The sequence below is a fragment of the Melanerpes formicivorus genome, unplaced genomic scaffold (genome assembly GCF_026170545.1).
Source record: "Melanerpes formicivorus ecotype bairdi unplaced genomic scaffold, bMelFor1.0.p_v2 SCAF_10, whole genome shotgun sequence".
Lineage (NCBI taxonomy): Eukaryota > Metazoa > Chordata > Aves > Piciformes > Picidae > Melanerpes > Melanerpes formicivorus.
In genome coordinates this window covers 7,777,024-7,793,397 of record NW_027142362.1, presented here as the reverse complement: position 1 = coordinate 7,793,397, position 16,374 = coordinate 7,777,024, and the positions used below count along the sequence as shown (strand labels likewise).

The 16,374-nt window shown below is 47.6% G+C and overlaps 1 protein-coding gene across 1 annotated transcript in view; it reads left to right on the top strand.

Moving 5' to 3' along the window:
• IGDCC3 (immunoglobulin superfamily DCC subclass member 3) overlaps window positions 1-16,374 on the top strand; it is a 111,709-nt gene that overhangs the window by 63,185 nt on the left and 32,150 nt on the right. Inside the window, exons 3-5 of the mRNA XM_068143496.1 lie at window positions 3,195-3,339; window positions 7,181-7,311; window positions 12,775-12,912. Of these exons, the coding sequence (XP_067999597.1) occupies window positions 3,195-3,339; window positions 7,181-7,311; window positions 12,775-12,912 (414 nt within the window). The remainder of the gene's footprint in view (window positions 1-3,194; window positions 3,340-7,180; window positions 7,312-12,774; window positions 12,913-16,374) is intronic.

Sequence of the window (16,374 nt, the reverse complement as noted above, 5' to 3'; positions counted from 1 at the left end):
GCAATGGCTTTGAGCTGGAAGAGTGAAAATTTATACTGGAGATTAGGAAGAAATTCTTTACAGTGAGTGGTGAGACACTGGAGCAAATTGCCCAGGGAGGTCTTCCCTGGAGGTGTTCAAAGCCAGGTTGGATGGGGCCTTGAGCAACCTGGTCTACTGGAAGGTGTCCCTGCCCATGACAGGGGGGTTGGAACTAGATGATCTTTATGGTCCTTTCCAACCCAAACCATTCTATGATTCTTCTGTGATTTAATTCCAGGCTGAGAGCAGCATCCCAGGTATTCACTCATGTTCAGGTTTTGTTGCTGCTTTCCAGGAGGTGCTACAAAAGCTTTTGTCTCCACAACTGTAAATAAACTGGTAAACCTGTTTTAAAAATAGCATTTTGCAGCTCAGCACATGAATTTTTAATGCATCTTCTGCAAACCAGCTGGTCTTGGCAAGGGTCACAGTGTTTCCTAGGCATTTAACATAAAACTGTGCTTCAAAGCCACATTATAGGGTCATTGAAGAGTAATGTTTTACTTAACATCCTCATAACTGAATTATTTATAACTCCCCATGTTTTATTCATGATAAATATTAATACTAGTGTCTTTAAGAGTAGAGGTTATTGCTGCAGTTTTACCTGTAAGAGGTGATATTATTGAAAGAAAGGCATGGCGATGAATTCTGCAGCCAGCAGAGCGAAGTCTGTGCTGGGGCTGTTCTCATTCACACCTCCCTCTCCTTATCAACCCTGTCAGCCACCGAAAAACCTCAGCACTGAGCATCTGTACATTTGAAAGGAGTTTTCCTGCAGGCATCTGAATCTGTTGGTTTTTTTTTTTTCCCCTCTCTTTTCTTTGTGTCATTCTCATTAATTCTTGGATTTTTTTTTCCTGGGGAGAGTTCATAAACTTTGGTTACAAGACACTTGCCCTGGTCTGGGTCTCCAAATTGTAGCTTTGAAATATGCTTCTTTGAGCTCACCTCCTGCAGACACCCCCAGACTCCTAATTTTTTGAAGCATCCCTTGCCACTTCTGAAGGAGAATTGCCTGGTGTAGGAGACCCCCCAGCAGCCTTCCCATATGGCTGAGTGCTGTGGGCCATGAGCAGTCTCATTTCTAGGCTAAATCTGTGTGAGTTGGATAAATTACCATTACACTGTTTGGCTTCATTCCTTACCAGAGAGGATATTTGCATTAGCTTTCATCTTGGGAAAGGGAAATAGGACCATAGAACGGTTTGGATTGGAAGGGGCCTTTAGATGTCCTCTGGTTCGGCCCCCCTGTGGTGAGGAGGGACTTCTTCAACTAGAGCAGGCTGCTCAGAGCCTTATCCAACCTGACCTGGAATGGTTCCAGGGATGGTGCATCTTCCATCTCTCTGGGCAACCTGGGTCAGGGTCTCAGCACCCTCAGCATAAAAAATTCTTCCTTATCTCCAGTCTAAATTTTTCTTTCAGTTTAAAACCATCACCCCTTGTTCTGTCACAACAGGCCATGCTAAAAAGTCTGTCTCCAGCTTTTTTATCAGCCCCTGTAAGTAGTGAAAGGCCACCAGAAGTCTCCGTGGAGTTTGCTTTTCTCCAGGCTGAACAACCCCAACTCTCTTAGCCTGTCCTAACAGCAGAGGGCTTCCAGTCCTCCCATCATTGCTGTGGCCTCCTATGGACTCATTTCAACAGGTCCGTGTCTCTCCTGTTCTAAGGACTCCATAGCTGGACCTAAGACTGCAGGTGGGGTCTCAGCAGAGTGGAGTAGAGGGGCAGAATCCCCTCTCTCAACCTACTGGCCAAAATACAATTTTACAAGATCCTTCGCCTTCTGCTGGTGTGTTCCCACCTGGCTGGAGCACTGCCCAGCCACCTCCCAGTCCAGTTCTCATTGATGCATCCCAATGTGAGGCTGGCTGCCCATCCTATCTTCAGGGTTCCAAACCCTTTCCAAGCCTGTGGCTGTGTGGGGCCAGTGCTTTGCTCCATGTTACTCCATCAGCTTAACAAATCTGCAGCCAGCGGGTTGAGAGCGGTGGTTGCGGGAGCAGCGCGGGTTAATGCAACACATTTAATGTATGATTGCTAATGGCCATCTCCCATCTGCCTGAGCCCAACTGGAGTTTGCAGATGAATGATTAAGCTGCCCTGACACAGATGCAGCCTGTTCCTTAGCAGAGGAACATTCATTACACTCGATTCATGTGAAGTGGCCGAGGCTTTCTTGCTGGGGAGAGGGGAATTACCGGGCTGGGGGCGCAGAGCAGGGGGCTCTCGGAGTTTATCTGGTATGATAATGTGAGTGATCTTCCCACGGATGCAGCACTAGAAATGAATCACCAGCTAAATAACCACCAGGATGTTTATTAGCTTCAGATATGTTTATTGCGGAGTCAACAGGCAGCACCTTCCAATTAATTAATAGTAATAATTACTGTATTATTTATGTAGCTCTAACAGCACGCCGGAGTCTTGCCGCACAGCAGTTACAGCTGCGGCTGTGCTGAAGTGGGCTGGGCTGTGCTCATCCTGCGTGGGCACGCTGGGCTTTGTCATTTGCTGTCGGGTGGTCTTAACCCCAAAAGCCTCCATTTGTGGAGCGGCTGAGCTCTTGGCAGCTGCTCTTCCTATCCACTGAAGCCTGTTGCTCCACAGCATGTGGGTGTGACCATTCCTTCCGTGGTGCTGGAAGGCAGAGTATGCAATGGGCCAGCGGAGGTGGAAAGCAAAGGTTGCAGGTTTTACCACATTATCTGGGAGCTATTTTGGTCAGGGTATTTAAGCAAAATGAGTTTTAGAGTCAAGCTATGCACATCAGAGGGATCTTTACAGCAGATAAGAAATTGACAGCAACAGGAAGGACAGACATCTCTTTTCTGATATTAGCTTGTTGAAGCTGAGAGTGACCTCCAGTAAGTGCCAGTGCAGTGTTTGCCTCAGTGCCTCTGTAGACCTTGCTATGGAGCATGTGGGTCATAGAGCACCATAGAGCTCTCCTGTTGTGGTTGAGTCAATCAGTTCAATGCGCAGAGGCAGACATACAGCAAGATCTTGCCACTTGTCTCATTACTCCATGCAGGAGATAGGCTGCAAACCAGCCTCCTGTTCTTGCATTACAGTCCCAGCCTGCTGAGGTGTTCCTAGGTCAGGGGAAGTTGTTGACGATGGATTTCTCTTCATATGTGAATGTTTTTGTCTCTCTTTTTGTCTTCCAGCAATGTCTGACTTTCACATCCACCCTCAGAATGCAGTGGTGGAGGAAGGTGGCGTAGCAAGATTCCAGTGCCAGATCCACGGCTTGCCTGAGCCAGTCATCCTCTGGCAAAAGAACCGTATGCCGGTCAACACGGACAACGAAAGGTAGGACCTGCCCAAGCCACGTACCACTGTCTTTTCTCCAAGTGGAAAGCGGTGGCAAGGCTTGCTATTGCTTTCACAGTTGTGCTAGGAGATGACTAAATTGTGCAGAGGGTCTTGGCCAGTGTTTCTGCCATGGAAGGTTCTTTCAGTTAATGTTGTGGGTTGTCTGAGCTCCTGCTGGCCAGACACGCTGTGGAAATACTGCATGTCCCATGAGGGCTAGATAAACCCTGCTGGCTGATTTTGGAGGGAGCAGCCTTCTCTGTGAGCCTCAACCCTCCCCCAGCTGGACTTTCAAGCACAAAGAGCCCATCTAGCAATCCTGGCAGAACTGAGGTATCTTTGGCATTCATCATCCCTCTGTGGCCCCAGTTTGTACAATTCTTTCCAAGACAGCTCCATGATTTAGGGTCTTCCATGTGGGTCCCAAACTCATGCAAACACTGAATTACACCATGGCCAATAGACTTTTCTTCCCAGGTGGATTCTCTTGTATGTGGTGACAGGGAAGCTCTACAGAGCTGCCATTTCCCCTGCAATCCTCCTGAAGAGAAATTCCAGCTGCCTCCCTTCCCCAGCCTAGACCTGGGCCAGCACGTCCTCACTTCCTGTGTTTGACAGGCTGCTCCTTTTGTGTCGGAAATGTCCTTCATCGTGGTTTGATCCTCCTAGCAGTGGTGGGGCCTGGCAGAGGACAGGTGGCAGGAAACATGTGCTCTGTGCCAGCAGCCTCCAGCAGTCCCAGCTGTGGCTCAGGAGCCACACAGCCAATGTGGGAGACAATCGGTCACAGCACACCTCGCTCGCGGGTTGACGTCCATGTGTTGGGAGCAGGCGAAACCAGGAAGCTGTAAATACTTTCCTGAAAGTCTCCATTCTTAAAAATGTCAGTTCAGCAGCAGAATGTGGTTGGGCTCTTTGGAGGCAGGAGAAAACATGAGGACTGGAACAATGCTTGACCTTTTCAGTGTTATGGTGAACTTACAGTAGAAGGACCCAAGAGGCCCAGCCGTGCTGTGGAAAACTGCAACTGTCAGGTTGTGTTTTCCCTTTGCCTTTTTCATCTGAGCTTTTTTTTTTAGCTTGATCTCTTCTGAAGGCTCCTTACTCATACAAGTGCTAAACTGGGGATATGGTGGAGCAGGCCAACTGGTCCAAGGTGGTATCACAAAACGGTAGGGGTTGGAAAGGACTTCTGGAGATAGTCCAGTTCAATTTCCCTGCCAGAGGTTCACCTAGAGCAGGTTGCACAGGATAGCATCCAGGCAACTTTTGAATGACTCCAGAGATGGCAACTCTACCACCTCTCTGGGCATCTTGTTCCAGTGTTCTACCACCCTCAAAGTAAAGAAGTTCCTCCTCATCTTTAGATGGAACTTCCAGTGCTCAAGTTTGTTCTAGTTTCCTCTTGTCCTGTCACTGGACACCACTGAAAAAAGACTGGTCCCATCAGCAAAAGTAAGGCATCAGGCCCAGTTCTGTACCCCTTGAGTGCATCCTGATGAGATCTTGCAGGACAGGTGAAATTCTCTTGAAGTCCCTCATGCATTATTGTCCCACTCCAACTGACCTCTGGGTCACACATTTGGAGATGATTAGAGAAGTGGTTGAGTGTGATCAGAACTTCTATTCTCTTCAAGGCTGAGATGCTCCAAGACTGAACACTTCAAGCCATGCTCATCGCTGCTGTTTCTCCACTAGTGCAGGGAGCTTGCCCAGGTCCTGGAGAGTCACAGAATTACACAACTGTTTGGTTGGAAAAGATGTTTATGATCATCAAGTCCAACCATTAACCCAGCACTCCCAGGTCACCACTAAACCATTTCCCTTAGCACCACATCTACATGGTTTTTCAGTCTCTGCAGTGATACTGACTCCACCACTGCTCTGTGTGGCCTATTCCAAGGCCTTGGCAACCCTTTTGGGGAAGCCACTGAAGAACATGGCCTAGGAGCAGTTTTCCCTGTGATCAGTGCCTGGATTTTGAGCAGACCTGGCTGTTCCTAGGAGTAAAGTTACCAGGGCAGGTTTTTGTTGTCAGCTCAGTGGATTAATCTCTGACACCAAGGGGCCTGGGTGATGCAGGTTGGTTCTCCAACCAAATTGGATTTCTACATTAATCACGCCGGGTGCGTTTCTGCCTATAAAGTGTCTATAAATTTGTATGCCGAGCCTTGTGCTTGCAGCCTTTGAAGGCAGAATAATAGCTTTGGAATTGAATCTTCTAATGCTGTGGGCAGATTGTTAACAAAAATGAAGGCTTCTCCTGGTATAATTCATCCAAAACAATGGGCATTTTAAAGTCCCAGAGAGATTGCAATCAACTTCGGGACGTGCAAAAACTGATTGCTGTCACGCTGCCACCGAGCCGCGCGCTTGGAAGCCAGCACGGGGAGCAGGTTATAGACACTTAACCATATGCTGATAGGGGGAAGAGATATTCTTCATCTTCCAGAAGGAAATGGATTATTAACTCATCACAGAGTAATGACTTACAACCAGCCAACTTAACCACGCGGTTGCCGAGCAACCCCTAATGTATGTGTACAAATATGTGTGTCTGCAGGCATGATTTAAATGTACCTGTGTCTTAAACATAGGAAATGTTTATTGGTATTTACATAGGCCCACTCGGTGTCTCTTTTAAACATGCCTTTCATAGAATCATAGAACTGTTTGTTTGGGTTGGAAAAGACCTTTAAGATAGAGTATAACCATTAACCCAGCACTGCCAGGTCACCATTCAACCATGTCCCTCAGCACCGATCTACACAGCTCTGAAACCCCTCCAGGGATGAGGACTCCACCTCTGCCCTGGGCAGTGTGTTCCAGGGCTTGACAATTGTTTTGGGGGAAAAAAATGTTGTATTAATATCCAACCTAAACCTCCCCTGGTGCAACTTGAGGCCATTCCCTCTTGTCCAATCACTTGTTTCTTGGGAGAAGAGGCTGACCCTCACCCTGCTCCAGCCTCCTTTCAGGGATTTGTAGAGAACAGGATCTCCCCTCAGCCTCCTTTTCTTCAGGCTCAACAACTCCAGTTCCCTCAGCTGCTCCTCACAAGACTTGTACTCTAGACCCTTCACCTTCCTTCTTTAGACATGATCCAGCACCTCAAATGTCCTTCTTGTAGTGAGGGACCCAAAACTGAACGCAGTATTCGAGGTGCTGTCCCACCAGTCCCAAGTACAGGGGACAATCACTGCCCTGGTCCTGCTGGCCATGCTATTGCTGATGCAGGCCAGTGTGCTGCTGGCCTTCTTGGTCACTTGGACACATGCTGGCTCATAATCCTTCAGCTGCCGACCAACACCTTTAGGTCTTTTTCTAGTGGGCAACTTTCCAGCCATTCTGCCCCACTCTTCCACACATTTGAGGTTTTAAGATCATGTGAGCTCCATGTTCCCTCCTGGAGCTGGAAACATGGAGCACACACTTCTTCTGATGCTAGTCCATGGTCACTGTGCTTCACCTGATGAGTGGTAACTCTCACATCTTCTGTATTCACATGGAAATACACTGCCAAAGCTTTTCCACAGGTTGAATATGAAGCATCTACCTCTTAGCCTTCTGGCAAAAGTCATCCCTTCTCAAGGATGCATCAGAAGACAAGGGAAGGGAACATGATCCCTTGTAAAAGAAGACCTTGGATCAATTATCCAAAAAAATTTAGAACCCCAAACTGTTGCAGTGATAAACATGGACTCAGTGTGCTAGGGTCTAGCTCACTTGGGTGCCATTAGTGCCTCTGCAGTGAGGTATGAGGAGCCAGCCCGCCCCACCTCCTTTCACATCATGTCCTGCTTTGCAAGTTCTTGTTTCTGCCTTTCTCCTCCCACAGGTACACGCTGCTTCCAAAGGGGGTCCTGCAGATTACAGGGCTGAGGGCAGAGGACAGTGGGATTTTTCACTGCGTCGCCACCAATATTGCTAACGTGAAGTTCAGCCGGGAGGCCAGACTCACCGTGTCAGGTTGGTACCAGTAAACTCTGTCCTGACTGTCCTTCTGTCTTCTTGCTGCTGCTGGTCTGGACCGGGGCAATTGAAGAGGGCTTCAGGCTTACTGCACTGAGAAGCGTTCCTCTGGCTGGCCATCACACCTTCCTTCTGGATTGTTATTAGTTCCTGCCAGATCAGGCCATTTGATAGCAGATAAATCTGTCTCTTGGCCTGTAAATTAACAGCCGGTTCTGGGTAGAGGGAGGACAGTGAGAAAATGAGTTACAGCAGCTTTATATTAAATAAATTCTTTTGGAAATGTGGAAGATTCATCATTTCCTTACGAGACCTGCCCACTCTGGAAGTAATTGCAGCACATGGGGTGATCAATTATTTATCTAATGGGGGAATTATGTTCTGTAGGCTGTAGGCACTGAAACTGAAGCAGACTAACCTTTCTTTGGAAGACAACAAGGAGAAGCCCTTAGCATCCCGGGCTGAATTTTGACTCGGTTCTCCATCCGCATTTGAAGTCAGTAGCTGAAACAGGTTTTTACCCCTGAGAGCTTCATTTGAAGAAATGATGGTGCCTTAATGTCTCCTCAAAAAAAAAACCAAAAAGGCCCAAATCTGTTTTCATGCTGTTTGACTTCTTGCTCCCAGAGGTAGGATGTGGTGAAGCTTTAAAGACAAACCAAAGCAAGCCACATCCATGCTTTGCATGGGCATGCATTTGGCCTCTTTGTGAAAGCACACAAAGTGGGATGTGGAAGTGATGACCTTGGGCAGTGTGAAACTTCCTTGGGGTGCATATATGCTACCACATGTCCATAGCCATGTTGCCCTCCACTGACCTGCCCACTGCCCATCCTCTGTTAGCTGTCCGTGTGGGACCCAAGCTGGTCTTTTGGAGCCCCTTGGAGCAGTAACTTGCCAGTTTCCAAACACGATGGTAGATTGTCATCTTCTAGGTAGACTTTCGTTGTCAGCCTTTTTAATGTAGAACACATTTAGCTTCAGAAGCCTCCCCTGATGATTCAGTAGCTGTTCCTAGTATGAAGGAAGTGGGAAGTGTTAAGTGAAATCATACAACCCAGCCTGATCAAGCAGCCAGGAGTGAGTAACACCTTGGTGGCTTCTCATTAGAAAAGCCTTTGATTTGCTCAAGTCCATGTATGGAAACAGGAGAGCACCTTACTCCTGAAGTTCAGAGCAGTGGTGGATTACCTTCAGAGAAGATAAAAGTGCTGAAGAGGTGCTCACCTGCAAATTGTGAATACATCCAGCTTAGCAGGGGGGGGTCTCTGAGATGGAGGATAGCCACTGTGGTCCTCTATCATAGCAGTGGTGATGGGTCTGTGGCTCCAAATTCCCTGTGGAAATGGAGATTACAGCTTTGGAGATAAGAGGCAAGGGATGTCTGCACAGGGCTAGTCGGATGTGTGTTTCTCTTTGAGCTTTTCTATATGCAGCAACAAACCTTTGCCCTGTGAGCTGTGATCCTCTTGTCCATCACATAATTGCTGGTACCTGGTGACTGGAGGCTTGGCAGTGTACACTGGTGTCCCACAGCCCGTCTTCACCCACCCTGAGATGGCTGCCAGGCCAGTGCTTCTGGAGTAGAGGATTCCACATCCGTACCAAGTATCAGATTAGCCTCTGCTGACTCTCAGCAAAGCAGCACATCTGAAATGGGGTAAAGCTGAGGGAAGAGTGATGCTGTGTTTATCAACTCTGATGGGGAAAGCAAGCAGGTTAACTGGTTCTGAGAGACCTGGGAGTGCTTGATGCCTCTCACACTTCTGTTTTCTTGATCTGTGTGAACAGTAGCCACATGGAGGAGAAAAAGAACAGTAAATTGTCAGCGTGGTGAAGTTCTTTGTGTCACTTTATCCGCCTGAGTTACTATTTCTCTGAGGGCAGAAAGTGCTAGCTGTTCTCATCTGCCCATCTCTCATTTCAGATGGATATTTTCCAGGCTTCCTGTCTGTGAAAGGTTTGTGGTTTTTTCTCTTCCTTAAAGCAGTTGGATGATGAATACAGGCACCGTGTGTGAGTGTCTGTTGAAGGGCTTGGACTGTGCTTTGGTGACTATATGTCAGCAGAGCTGCTGTGATGGGATGTTTCCATGCTCTTAGCCCATGGAAAATCCATTGCACCGGGTAGAACCTCAGGGCAAAAGGTTTATTCTCACTGCTATTTACCAAGAGCACACAAATACATCTATTGGATCAGGACAGTGGGTACGTGCCAGCACAGTAACCCCAGCAGAGGCTGTGGTGTGCAACAGAGGTAGCACTGGAATCTTCCTTCACTGATGTGGGTGTTGTCAGTCAATACTGAAGTAGCCTGAGTGAGCTGTGCATATGTCAACAGGCCTAAAGCAGTGATCTTGCAAATCTTTTCATTGTCTCCCTCTTATGTAGAGGGATAAAGGGAGTGGTGCTCACTGCTCTTCAATGGTGGCAGGAAAGAGCCCTCTTTTCTTAGCAGGACAACAGCTTCAACCACTGCATCACCCACGGAGAAGCACTGGGACTGCCTCACTGAGGGTTTCCAAAGCAAATCTTGGCTGGGGAGGGAGAAGATGGAGGTGAACTCTGGGAGCCCCTGTCCTGCAGGACACTGCCATAGCCTGGCTGGAGAGGAAGAGGAGGGTGGCTGCCTGTGGGGATGAAAGAGCCTGCTCACAGCCCTTTCCTTCCTGTCCCCAGCAGCGGTGGCAGGGCTGCTGGCAGCAAGTGGCAGGGATATGTCTTCCAGCCCTCCTGATTGATTATTTTCAAGTGCCTGCTTAGCAGAGATGCTCCCAAGGGGCTGCCTTCCTCTCTGCACTGACACCTTTCCAGCATGAGCTGCGGCTCTCTCTGCTGCTGTCCTTTTGATCAAGATCTAACAGCCTGGGCCAGCCACACTCCTGTCTCTGCTAGAGTGCTTGTCACTGCCGGTGGTGCCGGGGACCTCCCTGTCCTCACAGTGACTGCTACTGGCAGAGTCTCTGGGGACTATGTGCATCATTAGAGCCTTTTTCCCTTTCAAAACAAATTCCCCCTTCATTGCCCTGAACCCTGTTGTGCTCCAGCAGCATTTATCTGCTGCATGGCCCTTGTTTTGTCACTCCTTCCTTCCTGATTCTGCATCAAAGAGCTTTTCCAGTTGGAAAAGGAAACCTCCTTCTTGATGCTCAGGCACAACCAGCCTCTTTGCATGGTGCTGGTGTCTAACTGCCGTGTCCATGCTGGGTCAGCATCCTTTCTGGCTCTGGAGCTGGCACTGCAATGGGCATTGGGCTCAGCAGGAAGCTATGGGACCGTTATGTGGCCTGTGGAGAAGGTGAGCCGTGGTGGAAATGCCACTTCCAGAGCTGGGCAGGTTTTGGCCAGACACAGAGAGCTAAGCCCAACTCACAAACCTGAGTGCACGTTTAGGACACGGAGTTTAAATCAGAAGAGCGTGGTGCTGTGAATGGTTTTTTGGTCAAAGCAAAGTGTATTATAAATTCTGCTTTGGTCTCAGCTCCCATTTACGGATACTCTTGGGTGACCTTGGGCAAGTCATTTCATTTCCCTGTGTTTTGAAATATTGAAACCACTCTATAATACGATGATAATGTGGTATTATTCTAAGCGTGAACATTTAGTATTGTGACTTAGAACAATAAATCCACACGGGTTTTAAAGGCACTTGGAGGTACTGAGGGGGAAGGGATTGTTTTTCAGCTCTCTGGGGGTTAACCAGCCGGTCATATGAATTTATTGTGCATTCTGGTTCTCATCAGAAAAAAAAAAATCTGCATTTTATGGCTTGCAGTGAAATGCATTTAGTGAGAAAGTCAGCTCTTAAGTCACACTGACATGGTGATTTTTCTTGGATTTTGGCCATTTAGACACAACCTCGCAGCCGCTTTATCACTCCCTGTTTAGCCCCTGTAGGAGCGATTACCAAACGAGCCGCTCTGATCTGTGCTTGCCCTTGGACCGCTGGGAAATCCCTCTGCTGACATCCTGACTTCAGCCCCTGAGCTGCTATGAAAGGGTAACACTAGAAAATGCAGGAAGAAAAGAGATTTGTTTCTTGGAGCAAAGCCCTTGCAGATGTTTGGGGTTTTTTGGTGGATCGCTTCTCTTTAGCGAAGCTTTTTGGACACCGGAAAGTCCGTGTACGGGAGTCAGCCTGTGATGGTCCCTACAGCAAAGCCCAGCCCGTGACGGAGCTCAGCTCCCCAGCCCTCCCTCTGCCCCTCTCCTGCCTGGGGGCAGATGACCAGCCCAAGTATTTCTCTCCACAGGTGTACAGAGCATTTTTGCCAGCAGCAGTTGTCAGATTGTTGAAATTCCTTAAACCCTGCTTGACCCTGGCATTTCTGGCACATGACCCAGCTCTCGTCCAAAATGGGGAGAAGACTAATGCAGAGATTATCAGTGCTGCTGTTTGCTGATGGCCAGCTGAGAATATCTCCTTTTCCTCCTCTCCTGCTCCCAACAAATGGGAGTGAAGGCTGAAGGGACCTTTGGCCCAGGGATAAGGCACTTTTGAGGGACTCAGGAGATGCAGGTTCAGCTGTGGTGTACCTGACACAGCATGATGGTTTTGTCCTGCGCTCTCCTCCTGTCTGCTGAAATGTGGTTTCTTTTGCTTGTCCTGTGCCTGTCTAGTATCCAGAGTCCTTGTGCCAGGGCTTGATGTTATTATGGGTATGTCCATCGCCTTCTATGGTAGGTTTCATTCATGGTTGCTGACACTTGGTGCTACTGTAGTGCAAATAAATGATCAGTGGTTGCATCATGAGCAATGATTGTAACATGTTTCTATCAGAGCAACAGGATGCATCCTCTCCCTGTACCCAGTCAGACCACAGCAGGCCAGGACAGTAAAAGGCAGGGAAATGACCACTCTCTGGGTTTTGGTCACCAGAGGAGGTTCCTTGAGTGGCCTTTCAAAACAATCCTCATCAGAAGTCAGAGGCTAGCATCTCCATTGCTCTTTGTGTCCTGTAACAGGGCTTCTGGAGCAAATGTCACCAGCAGCAAGAGAGGATGCTTGTAGAGAGGTGCATTTAGGCATTGTGGATGTCATGGCTTACTTTATGGCTTGAGATGGTGAAAGATAAAGCAACTCCTTCATTTATTTGCCTTCCTGTCCTGCAGCTTGCATCCTCCCTATGTGCCATGTTTCTCCTGCACATCTTGCTTGCTGCAGCTCATGGTGTGGCTCCTCCTTTGTGCTGCCTGCATTTGGGTGTTAGTAGGGCTGCTTATGGCTGGGTTGGCTGGCTGAGGAGTTTTCCTCAGGAATATCAGTGCACAAACTGAAACCACGTTCAGACAATGTGGCTGTCACACAAACATTGTTCTCCTTATGCTTCATGGACATCTCAGATTTACTGAGGATTATCTCAGCCACATTGCTGATATGCAGAGAATGCATGAAGCTCTTGGTGTTTCCATTCAGCAAGAGAGGTTCAGATGCCTTCTAACACTGATGCTGTCTTTGCAGGCTCCCACTCCACTGTTTACAAGGACCCCATGATTCTCGTTGGTCCGGAGAACCTCACCCTGACTGTCCACCAGACAGCTGTGCTGGAGTGCATTGCAACAGGCAACCCCCGGCCCATTGTCTCCTGGAGCCGCCTAGGTAAGCCCTGGTGGTGACTGGGATTTCCTCCTCCTTTCCACTGCCATTTTCTCCTCCTCCTTCTTCTCTCCATTGCCATCCTGTGGGAAGTCAGGTGCTACTAATGATTTTATGCAACAAGTGATGCAGCCTTGCCTTGCCTTTCCTGCTGAAGTTAATTGTAGGCTTGAAGCACTTTCTAGCCTCATGTCTACACTTTGGGTTTTTCTTTCTGCCAAGATCCTGGTTTTGCCTGTTAGTTAAGCCTGTAGATGTTCCATGAAAGGTGATAATTTTATCTTTCCTTGAATGACAGCATCTTCTTCAGCTGCATCAAAAACATCACCACTGTTGTCCCAGAGAAGCACAGCCATACACAAACACATCTTTCATGTAAAACAGACTTGAAAGAAATTTGCTGCCTGTTCAGGGAGTCTGAAAAACAGAAGTGAGGGGAAGAGTGTTTAAAGTAGCATGTCTGAAGCTCTGAGAAAACAGATGCTTGCTGCTGGGGCCTGTGGTATTTTTTTTAATCAGTGTGGAAACCAAAGGCAGTGTCTGATGGCATCATACAAGTGAAGAAAAGCTAAGTGCCATCTTTCTCCCAGTCTGAAAGCAAAGGCTGGTTTAGGTTCTAACTTTGTGGTAGTACCTCAGAAACTATCTTGCTCAGAGTGACACCTTCATGCCCCTGCAAAAGTCTGTGCTGTGCAAAGAGCCGATGGTTTTAACTTGTAATTCCATGTCTGCAAGCTGTGGGGTTGGACTCAGTTAGTATTTCCCAAGCCCTTGTGGTCTGTTGAGGTCACATCATTTTGGGATGCTAATCCCTGCTGAGTCCTCTAAGGTGGCTGTGAAGCACAAACAGGGATTATCCTGTATCATGCTGCTCTGCTGGATGTGGGACTTCACCCCTGTGGCTCTCTTGAGGGTCAGGGTCCAGCTCTGGGGAAGGGAGACTTCTCACTCCAAAGCTGTCTGCCACAGGACTAGGACACAGATCCAGCATCAATCACTCAATTTCTCCATGTTCGCCCTCATACTCACATCCTCTGGTGGCTCGTAAAATCAGCTTGTGTCTTCCACTAGCTGAGTTTTTATCTCCAGAGCCATAACCATCAGATTGATGCTGCTTTAAAAATTCCCCAGGTAGGCTGTATCACTGTTTTGGTTCTCTTGGACACAAGGCAGCCCTACGTTAGTGATCAGCTATAATAAACTACTTTATAATTGCCTTAATTATAAGTGCTTATTACCTTCTTCAAAACACTTGTCTCTATAGAGCAGTGCAATAATGAAGATGTAATAGCTTGTTGTGATTGTTTGCCTGGATGGTCTGAGCTCAGTGTTACCTTCCACCAAAAACAAATACCCTCTCCAAGCTGCTTTGTAGCACAGCAGCAGAACTGGAGCTACTGAATGGGAAAGAGATTGTGTTATTTCCCCTCCTCTCCAACAGGAATGTTTCCTGGTCCACAGCATCACAGGATCCTGTTTGGGATTACACTGATCTCAATAGTGATGTGGTGTGCAGGCTCTGGGATGAGTTGGTGGATTTGTCATCTCTTTGTAGCCATTTTGGAAGCACATTCATGTCTTTGTATCAGTGTGATCAGAAGGAGGGAGAGGGGTTCATGCTGGATGGGGAGGTCCTCTGAGCATTTGTCATCTGTGTATGTGGCTTCCTCTTGTGTGAAAGCCTTCTTCCTGAAGTTCCTTTGACAGAGCTGGTTTAGCTTAAATAGTTAACTCAGATAATCATAGAACTGTTTGGGTTGGAAAAAAACCTCTAAGATCCTCAAGTCCAACCATCAACCTGAGACCACCGTGGCCATTAAACCGTGCCCCAAAGTGCCATGTCCACGCATTTCTTGAACACCTCCAGGGATGGTGACTGCACCACCTCCCTAGGCAGCCTGTTCCAATGCCTGACCACTCTTGCAGGAAGGAAATTTTTCCTAAGATCCAGCCTAAACCTCCCCTGGCACAATTTCAGGCCATTTCGTCTCAGTCTACCACCTGATTCTAGGGAGAAGAGACCAACCCCCACCTCACTCCAACCTCCTTTCAGAGAGCTGTAGAAAGCAATGAGGTCTCTCCTCAGCCTCCTTTTCTCCAGACTAAACAATCCTAGTCCCTCAGCTGCTCCTCCTAAGACCCGATCTCTAGACCCTTCACCACTGGGTGATCATTTGGGCATCATTGCCCAAAACTTACTCAACTTGGAAAAAAAAATCTCTCTTTTAATCCATTGCCAGAAATAAAATAATCGATGCCCACAAAGTCCTGGAGAGTTGCAGCCAATTTAGCAATAGGCCTGACTTCATTTTAGCAAGAAGAAGTCAGTTGTATGTGAACATCTTTCTTGCCTGTTCATCGTAGGGAGACTTCATGGCCTTGTTGTTGTGCCAGGTCTTTGCTGCCGTTTCTGAGTGTCTCTCTGGACCCTGTTGCTCACAGGTTTGATGTTGTGGCCTTTCTTCTGTCAGAAAGGAGCAAAAGAACAATTTTGCTTTTACAGCTTTCCAGTGCAGGGGAAAGCAAACCATAAACAAGGCTGGCACTTTCTGCTTTGGCTGGGCTGAAACCTGGCTGGTTTTGAGGGGCCAGGGCAGCTATCTTTTGCTTGAAGGAAATCATTCACATTCTGGGCCGGTTTTTGAGCGCCGCACAATCAATTTTGAATTTAATTTCCTTGGGAATATGTTGTAGCCCCCTGACCACAAACAGAATTCCTGCATCTCACTGTGCGTGAAATGTCAACATTCATTAGAGAGCAGGCTCTGAGAGAAATGTAAAATCATTAAGGATTTGTTCAGGGAAGATAGGGTCGTTCCTTTCAGAGCTACGCACTTCAGCCTCGGACCTGTATGTGCGCACAAATGAATATCCTGGGCGCTTACTGCAAAGCCTTTTGAGTGAATGACGATTTTAATGTATCCTTACCCTTTAAAGTGACAGGCCACTGAGCTGGCCTCCATAAAAGGTACCAAGGCAGAATAATAAACTATTTAGAGAGATAGAGAAAAGTGAGGCGAGAGAGAAAGGACAGTGATTATCTGATAGCGTTATACAGAAGTTGTCAGAAAGGGTTGCACAATGGGAAGGAAATTACTAAAGAGGGGGCCATTCAAGAAGTAAACTATACAACAATTGTAGGAGCCAATTAATTGGTAACTTATTGGACACAGAAGCTTGCAATAGATGGCTGACTGGTTGACAGGAGCACCGTTCCTGTAAGTGTTTAGAAATAATAGAGTAAATTTCACCACTTCACATACTGAATAGTCAACTGTTGCAATGTACTCTAAATATGCTAATCCACAGCGCCCGGTGTCCTCCGGAGCAGGAGACCCATGTGTCTAAGAAGTGGAAGGCTACTATGGCACAATACAAAGAATTCACAAAAGACCTAAATGATCAACATTAGAAAGTTGTTACTTTCTTTCTACTTGCTACTTATAAAAGAAAGGCGGCCGTGTT